Below are 16,134 nucleotides of genomic sequence, written 5' to 3'. Positions count from 1 at the left end.
GCAGGTTGATGGCTTGCAGTGTTGTTTCGAACATTCCCTTCTTTTGCTGTAAGTGTTTTGGGCGTCTGTGCAATAGAATCGAGTACATAGAATTGCGTGAATGACGAAAAGCAAATACACAAAACACCCATAGCGATTTGTGAGTGCGGGTGTGTTACTCTTTTCTTTCTGTTTGTGAGTGCGACAAACACCCGAATGTGTAAGTGTGATTCGGGTGCCAAAAAAAAAAACACCCTTGACGTTCTCTGCTATATACATTTCTCAGTACTATCGAGTAAGATTATAGCAATCCATTAAGCCATCGAAATCTTAACTAAATTACCAGGCAAACATGCTATCTGTAACTCCTTTTAAATAATTTTTTGTAAACACTAAATTAAAACTCAAATTAAAGCTTATCAAATCCATTAACTAAATACGCTTGAAATTAAAAATAAATGTTTGACCTGGATTTTTAGATTCCTCATTCCGAACGCAAAAAAAGAATGTAAGCTTAATATGCAGAATTTATTCCTGTTTTTTTTTTGTTTGTTTTAAATCACAAGAACAATGTTTATAAATTGCTGTAAATTATGCTATATATGCTTTTATTTTTTTTTATAAGAAACATACAAATATTTTATTCAGATCCATCATCGTCAAGTCCAGAATATTTATTAGACGATTGCAAAACCTGAAATAAAGAATTTAATGATCAGATAAATGCTGCTTTTAGTCGATTTTACGGTGTTCCGCAAAACTAATTCACGTGATTTCCTTAAGCTTACAGCTAAGGCTTAATTAAATCTGGAAACAGAAGACTTTACATTTAAATAATGAATCAATGAAAATATGCAAATATTTGTTAGTTTTCCAGTGTCAAAGTTATGTTAAAATACTATTAAAACGAGATTATTGTTGGGCTAATGATGACCCTAATAACCTTTTCTGGTTAAAAAGTGAGACATAAATAGAAAACTTTTTGGTGCGCAGTTGGTTCAAAAGAAATCAATGCTGCAGTTGAGTGTTATATAAAATACTCGTTAATCTGTTAAACCTTTTAAATGTAAAATAAATATCATTGAAGTAGAAAAGGCCAAACCTTAAAATAATAATTATTCTAACTTACGGTAATTACAAATTATCTTGTTAAAAAATGTTACAATAGAAAGAAGGGTTTTTATAATCAATATTTCAAGTCAAAACGATAAACGTGATGCACTACAAGTAGTACAAGTGGTCCAATGACTGAAGCCACTTGCTAGCGACACGCGACACGCATGTAATAATCTATATATATCAATGCATAAGGTAATAATTACTACAAACAATATGAATAAGTTAATGCAGTTTAAAATTGATATACATCTAGGCAAGAAGAGGTTAAAAATTAGACGTTGACAAGAACTGACAATATTTTGCAAAAAAACAGAAGGTAAAATTCTACGTTTAAAAGATTCAATACTCTCTGAGTAACCTAGGTCTAGTCTACTAGGATAAAACAGGAAGAAACTCTATAGTCGAGTTCCCCGACTATAAGATACCCGTTATTGCCTTATCCAATTTTAATGTATTAATTATGCTAGCGAAAACGGAGAAATCGCCACCATTTTTCAGAAAAGTATGTTTAGTAACTGATTGAACCGTCTCTGTCTATGTGAGGCCTTATAACATGAATTTCATCATAAATAGCGAAATAATGTTCCGATTTTAAAATCGTTTGTAAATCGTTAGATAGACAAAAAATGTTATACAAAGAAAAACATTTTGTATAACATTTTTATAGTTGGCAGCTCTAGCTCTAAACAGAGCTAACGAGTATGTGGCAACTCTCTAGAAGTGAAACTAGCAGCCCTTTTTAAACAGTTAAATTTTAAATTTTGAATACCAGAAACCAAAACAACACACTGCGTATGTCAGAACTATCCGTGCAATCACAGAACAACGCGGTGAACTGTTTTTCATAGATGCGACTGGTGGTAGACTGGTTAGACTTTTCTTCTGTCGCTCATTTTGGCAACCATACGATCACAAAATAATATTGCACTGGCTATTGCATGATCTGGAATTGTGGGAACTCTTTGGATTGTGGACGAATAGCACATTCAGCATTGGAGCTACCATTAAATTTACAAAACACTGAGGCTCCAATATGCAACATCAACAAAAACTCTGGAATGGGCAAAGTTCTCAAAACGTGTCAAATTATTATTGGTGACCAAAAACGCCCACACCATCAACACCGCTATTCTGATTGAAATACCTGGCAAAAATACAACATATAAATCCATCGATACTGTGATGAGTCAGGACAAAGTTGTCAACTATCCAACCGAAATCTATATTTGACATGCTTGTTACCGCACGTGCTTACATTGAAAATTGGCGTACCCATCATTCTCCTTCGAAATATATATCCATCTAGACTTTGCAACTAGTAACCAGGCTCATAGTCAAGAAACTGATTAATAATGTTATCGAAAGAACAATTTTGACAGGAAAATTCAAAGGTGCAGACGACTGTTGCACGTATCCCAATGATTCTGACGAATATGCCGTTCAAATTCGAATTCAAACGTTAGCAGTTCCCGGTGCAACTTGCCTTCGCAATGACTATCAACAAAGCACAAGGACAATCATTGCAAGTGTGTGGACTATTTATTATAATTTATGGACTGATTTATTCGTTTACGCACCTGATGGAAAAACAAAAAACATTGTAAAAGTACTTCAATAAATGTTGAATAGAAACCTAAATGAAAATTATTTTATTAATTTTATTTTGCCCGTGCATCGTAGATAAGCCTTAGAAGGCTATGTCAAGCTTAAAAAGCGGAGCGCGCAGTGGACGGGCGCCCTTCTCATTGAAAGCATACCGAGCGAAGCGATGCGGGCGCACTAGTCTCTTATAGTTCCTCATATCTCAGCGTTCATACGGACAGATGTAATGTAATCCACTGGGCTATTTATTCTGATCAAGAAATATAACTTTATAGGGTCAAAAACGCTTCCCTATATACCTGTTACATGTACGAGCAACATATACAAACTCAAAGAAAACCATTCGCACAATGTTTCAGTCGAAATACTAACAGTTCTAAATTGCTCAGGATTTCCTGAAATTTGGTTGCACAAGAACGTATCTAAGGACATGTTCCTACTTTATAACGGAAGTTGGCTTTTTCTCTCTCTCTCTCTTATGTTAATCAGTTCTGTTGTGTGTGTTTTCCGTCTCTTTCCGACTCTGCATCACTGCAGGGTGACCGTTCGTTGTAGTCAGCTACTTGCCGCAACGAGATTTCCAGAACCAGCGACGTGCCACAGTAGCAACCTTCTGCACCTTCATATTATCTGTGGTCCGCGGAAGCAGCTGCTACTACTACCTGTCTAGTGCTTAGCCAGAAGTCCTATCGACAAAACAGCCATTAATCGAGCGGCCAGTAGGTTTGAGGACTTCAACCTGTGGCAGTTAAAATGTTCGTTGTAGTCAGCTACTTGCCGCAACGAGATTTCCAGAACCAGCGACGTGCCACAGTAGCAACCTTCTGCACCTTCATATTATCTGTGGTCCGCGGAAGCAGCTGCTACTACTACCTGTCTAGTGCTTAGCCAGAAGTCCTATCGACAAAACAGCCATTAATCGAGCGGCCAGTAGGTTTGAGGACTTCAACCTGTGGCAGTTAAAATGTGTGCCTATTTTGTCTTTTTTCGCAGATGCGTCGGACTTAATATGGTAAGTTTAGAGAGGACATAACGAAAAGAATAAAGCAATTGAACTTTGGAATGCAAGAATTAAACAATTATCTTAGTTCTCAAAATCATTATAAATTTAAAAATATTTTTTATCCTAGATTTGTTAAAAATAAAAATAATAATACCAAGACAAAATTTTACTCACTTGCTCATTATGGGTAATATTCTTCGGCAGTGAACGGTCATTACGATAACCTCGTTTGAGTTTAAAATCTTCTTTAGTTTTGCTTACGCCGTTTGTATTATCGTTTTCTTTTAAGAGTTCCAGCCTGCAAATATAATGTATAACCATTTAAAGTAGAAATGAAAAATACTTTGAAATAATCGACACATCGATCAGTAATTTAATAGTTAAAAACATAATGTAAAAGGAAAAACAAGCAATCGCTATAGTCGAGTGTCACGTCTATAAGATACAGGGTACTCTGTTTCACACAATTTAAAAATATTCATTTTGATATTGGAAATTCACGAAGCGCCCACCTATTGTCAGAGAAACCATGTTGAGTAACTAATAGTGATGTCACTGCCCATGTGAGGCCCTATAACCTACATTTATTTTCATAAATAGCGAAATAATGTTCCGATTAGAAAAATTGATATCGATTAGATATTGACAAAAAAATTGTTATACAAGGTCAAACATTATACATACATTATAATATTATGGATGCCTAAGTTTTTCGCGGTTTGTGGACGTGGCTAATTCTAATTTTGTTCTTGACTCCACATGTTAGGGCATTTTACCAATAGAATTACAATTCAGCTATTTAATATATTCGCCTAAGGTATCATTCAAGTCAAATTTGACAAAACACATGAGTAACAAGAAGGAAGCATATATGAATATAAATTAATCGATAGAACATTGTTCAGATCAAATTTTTAATTAGAGTTATTAAAACATAGTAAAGATAAATGCCTTTTTGGTAGCTTATTTATTTTGAAACTAACCAACTAAAGGATATAATAGGCGTAATATCGTGTTCGTTCGTTCATGTTTATATTTTAGTACACCTTACTCGAGAGATAAATGCTAATATAAATTTAATAATTTAATTCACAAATCGCAAAAATCTGTGGAGGCCAAAATATAAGGGTTAAAATTTTAGCTTGACCTCAAATATTTTTTTTTGTCAATAGACAAAAATTAAGGTACTAAAGGCTTAAATTAAATTGGCAGAGTTGTTATCCTGAGATAAAAAATGCCTATATGGTTGCTGCAACCGATAACGCCAGTAATCGGCGCTTAGTTTGGTTTGATCTGACCATTTTACAAATTTGTAAGGTGGAAAAGCAACAATATTTGGCTTAACGCAAAGACTATGCTGAAAACACAAAAAGAAACGCTAGAGTCGAGTTTTAAATCAATCAATTAATCATTTGGCTATCAGAAATTGGCACACCCCCTCATGTCTAATAAATAATGGTGACCTTTCAATAAATCGAAATGTTCCAATTTTAATTTTTTCTATATCGATAGATATTGACAAAATATATATATTATATATTATACAAGATCAAACGAAATCAAATGAATAAAATTAAAATTAACTTTTCTAGGTGGCAGAACACACCTACAACTCACGGACCTCCCATCTTAGCAAATTTGAGGCACCTTATAAATAAAAACTGGATATTTAGGCTATAGATTTAAGATTTTATAACTTTTTTTAAGTCTCCAAAGAAGAAGATTCGAAATATAATAGCAACTAACTATCATTCTAGTTAGTTCTTTTGTCATTATATTGTGAAATATATTATAATAATTAACATATTAAAAAACGAGAAGAAAAGCTATAATCGAGTGGCGCGACTACAAGATACTCGTTACTGTTTCATCCAATTTTAAAATATCAATTTTGTTAAAAAAAAATTTAAGAAAATGCTTAATTAAAAAATAATGAGAACGTTACTGTCCAGGTGAGGCCTTATAACCTAGACTTCTTAATAAAATGCAAAACAATTGGTTCGGTGTTATAAAATTTCAAACAAAACATACATTTTAATATGGACGTGAGACAGTTTTCCGCGGTTTATGAGCGTTAGAGTGGGTGTGCTCAGATAGTGCTCAGAAAAAATAATACGCATTAGGGATATCATTAAAAACTCAATTATTAATCCCAATTTTTTATCACGTTTAGTTACCAATATCTTAGCGTTCTTTAGCATCTTAGCATCTTAAGATGTTAAATTGTGCAACCATAATCAGATACTCAGATAAATAATAATAAGACTGCAGTGCATTATTTGAAAGGCTTTTAGCGCTCTAATAGCTCTAATGATTGGTAAATTGATACAATTTTTTAAATTTAATTTTTTTTACATACCTGTCATATTGGTCAGGATGATGATTTATTTTATAATTTACGTCACGGGATTTGTTGTCTAAAAAAAAAGTTCTTTACTTAAATTACAATTATATATATATATTCGGAATAATCATAAAAGCATACTAGACATAGTATAAATATAAATATATTTATATAAAAATGAATGTAACCATATATGTCCGGCAACGGACTTTAATGAATATTTTTGGACGTTTTCAAAGGGGGTCCGGGCGTGTTTAGAAATCATAAACGAGACAAATTTGTAACACAAAACAAGCAATCGCTATAGTTGTTACTGTTTTACACAATTTAAAAATATTTATTTTGATATTGGAAATTCACGAAAAGCCCACCTATTGTCAGAGAAAGCATGTTGAGTAACTAATACTGATGTCACTGCCCAAGTGAGGCCCTATAACCTTAATTTCTTCATAAATAGCGAAGTAATGTTCCGATTTGATCTTTGGTAAATCGATAGATATTGACAAATATATGTTATACAAGGTCAAACGAAGACATACATTATAATATAGTGGACGCCAGTTTGTAGGCGAAAGAGTGGGCGTTGTCGGATAATGGTAATACCGTAGAATGCGCTGGCATAAATCCCAACTTTATAGCTTTAATAGTTTGTGAGATTTCATCGACTTAAGTTTCCGTACTTTGTGAGCGTGGCAAGATGCTGAAACTTGCGCTGCGTAGGGACCTCAAGAATCTGCTTCCTTAATATCAACTTTGTATCTAATATAGTTCCTGAGATCTCAGCGTTCGGACAGACGGACATGGCTCAATGTACTTCACTATTGATCCTGATTAAGAATCTATATACTTTATAAGGCCGGAAACGCTTCCTTCAGCCTGTTATATACTTTTTTTTTTAATTCTCAACCATGAAAAGTAAAATAAATCGATATCGGCAGGCTAAAACGCTAAGCTACGGAACTTTGATATGCAAATACGGAATAACCACAGTGTAGTATTACGTCGAGTCGAATAAGAGAACTTAAATGATTATTAACAATGTTTTGCAAATATTCATAACAGGACTTAGACGTCATATGCGACAATCATTGTGATAAAACAAATAATTGCCATGCTATTCGTACTGATTTGGATGCTACTGACTTTTACTGTGAAGTTCAGTTCCAGTAATCGGATGAAAAGTTCCGCGGGAAACAGGTCCTACCTGATTTATTATCTTGTAAATGAATAATCTGGATTGTTCTAAGATGCTAAGAAATATATAGAATTTAGGCCGATTATTTGCAACCCATTCAGATCACTTAAATTGAATCCTTTATACATACGAGGTGTGTTCAAAAAGTAAGGTGACTCTTCAAATTTCGCGAATTTCAAATTTTTCGATTATCGAAACCTTTTAGAAGTTATACGAGGTGTGTTCAAAAAGTAAGGTGACTTTTCAAATTTCAAATTTTTCGATTATCTTCAGTTTTGGGAACAAGAAAAAGTCACATGGGGCCAAATCCGGTGAATATGGTGGCTGAGGCATTATTGTGGTGTTGTTTTTGGCCAAAAAATCCAAATCCTTTGATCCATATTTTTCGATAGCAAAAAATCGCCGAGCTCGCAAAACAACTTGTAACTTTACGCCTCTCACAACCAAACAAAAGAGGATGTTCCATTGAAACTTGGTACAGATGTTAGGGAAGAGTGTACCAATATAACAAAACAAAAAAATCGATAATCGAAAAATTTGAAATTCGCGAAATTTGAAGAGTCACCTTACTTTTTGAACACACCTCGTATGTATATACAGAGTCGCTTGAGTCGAAGGTGCTATCAAGTAGTACTTTTTAAAAAATGTATTAGATTTGGTATTGTATAGTAGATTTAAGTTTGTTAAATAAATACAATTATACAGATCTCAGCGTCCATGTCAACAAATTGACTGAGCTATTGGTCATGATTAAGAATACATATACTTAATAGGGTCGAAAACGCTTCATTCGACCTCTTACATACTTTTCAACGAATGGATTATAACCTTTGATTCTACAAGAAACTGCTATAAAATAATTACCTTGACACACCTTGTTGTCTTGATGGCGGCGCCAGCTAACTGTTGCATTTACACTTTCGTTATCATTTTTATCGATTTGCACTTCAGCCAGCTTGTCAGTTAAAGACTCCTCTTCCTGTCGATTTCCACCCTGTTTTCGTGCAAGAGCTAAACGTTCTTCAATTTCCAATTCTCTTGCTGCAGTATCCACCGGTTTTGCTGATCCAAAGACATTAATTAATGGAGTTGCAGTTTGTTGTATCAAATTTGCTTTGTCGAAATCGTTCTTTTCAAAACCAATTTGTTTAATATCTGGCAATGGTAAAGTTCGTGGTTTTAAATTTAATTTTGGCCTTTCTTCAAATTTGAAAGCCTCTTCACGGGAATATCGTTCTACAGTTCTGCGACCGTCGCGATATTTATCAGATACCACTTCGACCTCCCTTCTAGTGGGCGAGGAATCAATAGATCGCGGTCTAGCGCTTGTGCGCCAAGATCCAGGAGTGTTTGCTTCTTCTCTTTCTGGTAAAGCCTTTCTCTCCCTATTATAGCTTTTGTCGAAATTGGAAGAATATCCAAAACTACTTCCATTATTTTGATTATCTCGTCTCCAATTTCCAGATTCTCTATTATCTCCACTATTTCCAAAACCATCAAACCGCCTATTAGTTTTTTGCCGGGTTTGCTGGTCGTTTTCATTGGATAACTCAATACGAATGCGTCGACCTTTAATAGATGGATCCGGTAAACTAAGAACATGTATTAAATCATCTCGGTTCTCTAATTCAACATATCCGAAACCTCGTGAACGACCGTTTTCGCCGTCTTCACGCGGAAGTCTAAGAGATACTAAATTAATACCACCAAAAAACTCATAAAGGTCATCTTCATTTGCATCAAATGGTAAGTTGTTGATATAAGCAATAAACGGGGCTTTATGAGGAATAGAATTATCATCAAATATTCTATTTGCTCTTGGAGCTGTTGGAAGCTGATAAACTAGTGGTAGTGTACAACTTCCTTCATCGCTGTCTTCGCCGTCTAAATTTCGTATTTTCTTTGAAACTTGGGTGGTTCCGGCTGGTGTGTCAGCACTGGATAGAAACGATTGCAAGGATATAACCGTTCCTTTATTTTTTTTCCCCTTTTTTCCTAGAATAATCAATTATATAGTAAAGTAATTTAAATTACGTACAAATAAGATATGTACAATAAAAAAATTATCGTGAATATGTACATACATATATAATAATCGTAAATATATTTATGTATTTGACTACATTAAATTACAGTATCATTTACATTACGTGTCTAAACTAAAACCATGTGGAAATTCGATAGTATTGGCAGAAGTATATTCAAACTGTGTATTTTTCACAATTTTTAAATGAATATAAAAATATTATTTTTAAATTAATTAAATAATATATCAAACCTGCAGAAGCCATTTTACTGAATAATTCCAAACAAACTTTAATTTTGATAATTCTACGAATAGATGTTCATATGTACATATGGAAACTAATTTCCTTATATCGTTATCGAATTTTCTATTGGAACAGTTTCACTGGCCCTACTCGTGCTTGACAAGGTAGCATCTTAAGTTAATCGATGAAATCAGAACATCGGATAAGATAATATATTTTGCAATTATTATTATTATTAGATATATAATAAACTCTAAAATGTAACTGTGCAGATTTATCCATTAACTTTTAAAGTTAAATAACCAATAAAATTATGTTCAAATAATTTACTTTAACATTTACTGTTAAGATTACTAAAATGACAGGAATAAGTGCAGCACTTATATGAATACATTATTTGGTTTTCGCCCGAAGGTTTCAGAATGATATGAGATCTGGAAAGATATGAAATCTTAAGTTCTATTCTTAATAAACCCTGACATCCAAACATAGCCCTGTATTCAGTTCCGTTACTGGCATGCTGACCTTGTAATCAATGCGAGAACGTGTTCTTCAGCCGCCTGGAAGCAGAGTTTAATTGTAGGTTACGAGTCAGCATTTTGCTGGGTGCGTTGAACCATATAATTTATTTATTTATTTGTAAGGCCCACTATGTTATTGAATTCCTAATTCCTTTAGTCCCCGTCACATCAACATCTTCAGATTATCGCGTTTTGTGGCTTTGTATTTGGCGAGAAACGTACACTGTCGTAGTATCCAACGGTAGGCGTTAGCGTGTGCGTGGCCTTGAGAATTTTTCTATTAGAAACTTTATATCTCTTATAGTTTCTAAAGCACATAATTTTATTTTACGAGTAACGTGTACATATGTATATATACGACCAGTCAAAAATTATTTGACAAGACCGCAACAAATTGTTACCAAAAATGATTGTTTCCGAAATTTTTTTTTATATAAAACGGTATGCGGATTGAAGTTCATCATTTTAATAGGACAAGTAAATTATTACGAAAAATAAATAAATAAAATTAAATTAGATACGTAAAGAGTGGTATTATATTTTAAAATAAATGTTGAAACGTTTAGTTATTTTATGTTTTATAATCTTTATTACGGCAGCATTATGTGGTGAAACTATAGTGCTAGATCCGATGTTATCGAATTTTAGCTTAAAATCGCATTCCCAATTTTAACTCTACATTGCACATTGAGCCAGCGAGCGGACTTTCGACGAAAATTAAAGTTTCAAAGCGAGGTTGTCGCGCGATTATCGAGTTTGGTATTTAATATTGGAATTTTGGTATTGTTCCTCATGAAGAGATCGGGCCTAGGGTTGTCGAATATTTTTAAAATATCGTATCGATGATATTTTTTTATCAAAAAATATGATGATAATATTTTTAAATATCACCGAAAAATATCGATATATTTTATAATTAAAATATTAAATGAAAATATTATTTTTTGCGTAATAAAAAAAACGTGCTTTATAAATTTATACATTTTTTAATTATAATTTTAACTAAAGCAAATTTAACATTAAACCCAACTTGCGGAATTTAAAGATTTGTTTGATGTGTATGTCCGTCATTCTGCTTCTAGCGTCGCAAACGACACATTTTATGGCGGATGCCAGCCGCTCTGATGGCACCGAGCTGCCTGGGGTGATAAGGTGTTTCATGGACACCTTGTAAAGGGGCGGCATGGTCGCCCTATGGGATTTCCATACTTCCAACTGGTTACATTCCCTAGCAGCTTGGGGCAATTTTGGGATTGAGTGATTGTGTGAGCTCACGAAATCGTCAAAACAGTCTTCCGGTTTTGTGACATCAGAAATCTGTAAAAATGTAAAAAATTTATTTACTATATATTTAAGAATGTGTTTATATTATTATTAGAACAATGTTAAATGTTATAATATTAAGCCTATTAGTTTTACTTTTTAGTAAATTAGTTATTCAGGTAAACAAAATTTTAACTAGATGACATACCCTTCCCTTAACAGTAAATTTATTGATATCAAGTGTAATATCAGCAATGGCATCCTTTACCGTTAGAGGCGCCAAATACATTTTTTTAAACCTATGGTCTAAAAATGTTGATTTAACCAATATTTCATTAGTTTGCAAAGCCTGAAACCTTCTATCAGAAAATTTCAAGAGCGCATCTTTAGCTCTTTCGCCTTCCTTCGTCTCCATTTCCAATGTTTTAATTTTGGCTGCTAACATTGAAATAAGTGGTATTACTAAACTAACAGTTACGTAATTTTCCCCACTTATTTGCTCTGTTGCTTTTTTGAAAGATTGAAGGAGACTACATACGTCTCGGCATATTGTTAGCTCTGACACATTGAGCATTTCGAGGAGTCCTTTGGCACGTTCCGATTTCTGTAGCAAAATAAGAGCCACCTTGTTGGCTAAGCCTAAAAAGGACTCCATCATATCCAGGCAAAAGATCCACCTGGTGTCCACATTTTGTATGAGGGTCTTAGTTCGGGAGTTCCCTCATCCGATTGGGCCTTTCTTAGCTGGTCCATCATATCCGGACTATGCTTAAAATGAATGACCGCTCTTTTTATTTTATCCACGATACTGGAAAATGAACATATTTCTATGATAGTTTCATCTACTACAAGGTTTATGCAGTGGGCGAAACACGGCACATGTTTGTTCAGTCCAAGAAACAGTTTGGCAGCGCACTTCATGTTGCTTTCGCTGTCTGTCGTGAGAGTTGTGCACTTAATTTTATCTATGTTAAATTTGGCGCACGCCTCTTCCAACAAAGTGGTTACATATTCACTGGTATGCGACTTAATTGAAATTGGAAAATATTACTTAAATTTACTTAAATTTAATAAATAAAAACCACATAATACATCGACATCGACAACACCAACAAAAACAACACACAATTGACAACAAAACACAATTTACAAAAAAAAAATATATATATATATATTTCAACACACTTGATTCATTCTTGACGATGCAAGGCAGATTGAATTTAGCGAATCTTTCTTGGTAAGGAAAGAGCGACTAGAATTTGGTATGGTCACGGCGTCGCAGGTAAACGCAACATCCTTTACTTCACTTAACATTTTCAGCTCATGTACACAATTGCTTTACATCTTTTGTCTTATTTCCATTCTCTAAAGAGGAAATGAAAGTAATGAATGCCACTTGCTCTTTTCTTCGTTTCATTTTTGGCTTTAAAGGCTTCAACACTCTTGAAGGATTCAGATATTGTAAGCACTTTTTCCAAGTTCACAGATAGCTAAAAATTAAAACAAATGAATATATTGTAATATATTGTTAGCCGCGTGTTAAACTTTGATATTCATTGGAATTGATATTTCATTGGAACCCATAGACGCACATACTCATACACACACATGCTTTTCATACATACCTTCTTTTGCGCGCATTTTGTAACACTTCGCTATGCTTATTGCGCAAGTGCGACGACAGATTCGATGTGTTTCCGCTGGTCTTTATTGTTTTAGTACAATGAATGCACTTGGCGGTGCCGCCTGTTATATTTGTGTAATTTGATTTAACATTCATTTTTCAGTTATCTTTCTATACAATCAAGTAATCTACGCTTCAAAATTCAGCGTGACCAAGGAAAAAATATCAAAAAAATATAAAAAAAAAATATGATTTCGATATTTGGCCAAAATAATATATATAAGTATATCATTTTTAGAAAAAATATCGATATATTGATATTTTGATATGTTATCAACAACCTTATCGGGCACACTAGATAGATAAATATGGCGCGTTCGTGGTGAGTTTTTCGTCAAAAGCCGTGAAGTGTGGGAAGTTATACCGCGGTAAACGATATTTTGTATTAGGATTACTTCTTTAAACTTGTATTCCCCACTAGAATAAAACATACATACGCACGATCATACATTTATGCGTTTTTGCCGTATCGCCAACGTATAGCCCAGCAATTTCGCGTGCGCCAGCTCCTTCGCTATATATATACTAGGTTCGTTGAAAAGTATAATCCATATAGAAGGAAGCGTTTCCGACCCTACACAGTATATATATTCTTAATCAGGATCAATAGCGAAGTCTATTGAGCCATGTCCGTCTGTCCGTCTGTCCGCCTGTCCGTCCGTCCGTGTGTCCGTATGAACGCTGAGATCTCAGGAACTATAACAGATACAAAGTTGAGATTAACCAGGAAGATGCTTTAGGTTTAAACGCAGCAGCAGTTAGGCTTAAAAACACGTATTAAAGAGATGCCATCTTTGCCTCGTCATGAGTTTTCATCCCGCCACGCCCACTCTATTGCCCACAAACCTCGGAAAACTGTGGCGTCATAATATTATTTTGAATGCCTTCGTTTGACCTTGTATAACTTATTTCTGTTAATATCTATCGATTTGCTAAAGATATTTTAAATCGGAACATTATTTCGCTATTTATGAAGAAACGGTTATCTTATAGTCGCGGCACTCGACTATAGCGTTTCCTCTTGTTTTATGTGTTATTTCAGTTTGAATGTTAATTTTAGTGTTTTAGCCCGTATATAAATATTTTTTATAATGTTTTAAAAATATCTAAATTTATTGCCTTCACCAGCATCAGTAGTAGATGGACATGTAGGGGTCATCCCATAGGATAGGATTAGATGGCCATTGGTAGGGAGGGCTTAACAAAACCTCAACAACCGACGAGGTTGCCGTGTCGCCGGCGTATGTTGTAGGCAACTCCCACCCGAGTGACGACACTAGGTTTTTTAAATTTGTTACATAAGATAGTGTCGATGCACATAAAAATATATCCAAGTTTAAGACCGATCTGATCACGCCTTCCCAGTCGCCCATATGGTATAGGTTTCCTCCTATTGATACTTGTACGGTAAGAAACTATGCTAGCACTCGTTAAATTCAACAAATGTTTTTAATTAATTTTTTTAACACTTGACTTACATTTTAATAAAAATAATTTGTCAACGCATTCAAAATGACTATAATTATGTATTTTTCATTTAATAATGTTCCTAACAGTAGTCCTTTAATTAATTTCTAAACGTATTTCCATAGTCAGAATCTGAATCACTATTGTCGGAGGAGCATTTGAATATAACATAAATTTGGTTGAAACAATGTAACTGTATGACAACTCTGTAAGCTAGGGATACCGCGTTGCAGCTACTATCTAGTGTTGCACAACGTGGCTTTAGCTACTCTCTATTACTGAAGTACTCTAGATTGGCGACATACACTACGCGCCGCTTTTCAGCGAATAAATTTATAACCAATTTTCTAAAGCCGACTTCTTATTCTTGTACTGCGCCTGGTGAACATAAAACAAGTTCGGCAGTCAATCTTAATCCGAACTTTCTATCACTTATAGTTACCGAGATATCAGGTTTTCTTGAAAATCCGAAAACAGTCTTTTGAGCTTGGTGGGCGTATGGGTGGGGGTGGCCAGATAGTACCACTAAAAGATGCGCTGGTATCCAAAAATTATACATACTGAATTTCTTTCTAGCTCTAATAGTTTTCGAGATTTCACGATTTTAGTTTATTGCGATTTGTGGGCGTGGCAGAATGCTGAAATAAACTTGCGCCGTCCCAGAACCTCAAGAATCTTCACGCTTAATCTCAACTTTGTATCTGCTATAGTTGCTGAGATCTCAGCGTTCATACGGACGGACGGACGGACGGACGGACAGACGGACGGACGGACGGACCGACGGACATGGCTCAATCGACTTCGCCATTGATCCTGATCAAGAATTTATATACTTTGTAGGGTCGTAAACACTTCTACGAATCTAGTATACCCTTTTACTTTACGAGTAACGGGTATAATCACTCATCACCCAACAACGGGGCTCTAGCCTCCACGAGTCTACTCTTCTTAACACAACAACAAACGCACATCAATCTCGGTTGGCAAATGTAATTAAATTACAAACGATTCGAGAAAGCGTTCTGATTTGCCATACAGCGCTAAGCATCCAGCCATTTTGCCAAAACATCATCGCTTTAAACGGCTATACGTCGATTTCATACACCGATCCAACTGTAACGTCTGATGCCGGTTGAAAAGGTGGTTGTTCCCCTGGAACCATCTAGGGATGAGCAGCGAGGCTTCTACGATCTAGAGGGACAGTGCGAATTCACCTTTGACATGGGCTTATGTCAGAATTCGGCGTCGACCTGCTTTCTTTTTTGATCATGGCAGACGAGCGGTGCAGTTCGATTTCGTTGAAGATAAGTTAGATAAATCCGAAAGCAGTTAGACGCGAGTGAAAAAGTGATTTTCTTTTAATTCTTTTCGCGTTGTCGATGCCAAGGCACAGAGAAATTTTTGTAATTCCGAAGAGCACTTTGCAGCCTGATTCAGCTCTGAGTCCCACAGGGTTAGTCAAATTTTACTGTTAAAAGGGCGTGGGCTCTTATTTCATAAATTCCCCAAAGCAGGCCCCGGCACTTAAAAAAAAGCAAGGAAAAGGCCAAAATGTATTCTTCTGGAGGAGGAAGACCTTTAAGCGAACAGAACAACCCAAAGACGAGCGGGGGCCAAGCCACCAGAAGCAGCCCCGCGATCTCACCCAAAGCAGCCAGATAAGCGATTGAAAAACCTAAGTTCGTTG

The 16,134-nt window shown here is 35.0% G+C and overlaps 1 protein-coding gene across 4 annotated transcripts; it reads right to left on the bottom strand.

Moving 5' to 3' along the window:
- Positions 1-488: 488 nt before the first annotated feature.
- On the bottom strand, positions 489-9,639 carry LOC108114871 (eukaryotic translation initiation factor 4B). Of its 4 annotated transcripts, XM_017226029.2 has the most exons (5): positions 9,521-9,639; positions 8,107-9,237; positions 6,063-6,120; positions 3,878-4,001; positions 489-673 (listed from the first exon to the last, which is right to left on the bottom strand). In XM_017226029.2, the coding sequence occupies exons 1-5, from the start codon at positions 9,531-9,533 to the stop codon at positions 620-622; spliced, it is 1,380 nt and encodes a 459-aa protein (XP_017081518.1). In that variant the 5' UTR covers positions 9,534-9,639; the 3' UTR covers positions 489-619. The 4 variants fall into 4 exon arrangements, 3 of the variants coding, with proteins under 3 accessions (XP_017081518.1, XP_017081529.1, XP_017081535.1); XR_001772768.2 differs by lacking the exon at positions 6,063-6,120 and having other exon boundaries at positions 8,117-9,237; XM_017226046.1 differs by lacking the exon at positions 489-673 and having other exon boundaries at positions 3,891-4,001; positions 8,117-9,237.
- Positions 9,640-16,134: the final 6,495 nt, after the last annotated feature.

The sequence above is a fragment of the Drosophila eugracilis genome, unplaced genomic scaffold, assembly GCF_018153835.1.
Source record: "Drosophila eugracilis isolate 14026-0451.02 unplaced genomic scaffold, ASM1815383v1 contig_1005, whole genome shotgun sequence".
Lineage (NCBI taxonomy): Eukaryota > Metazoa > Arthropoda > Insecta > Diptera > Drosophilidae > Drosophila > Drosophila eugracilis.
The sequence above is the reverse complement of the archived record's forward strand: the minus strand, read 5'-3'. Positions and strand labels throughout refer to the sequence as shown.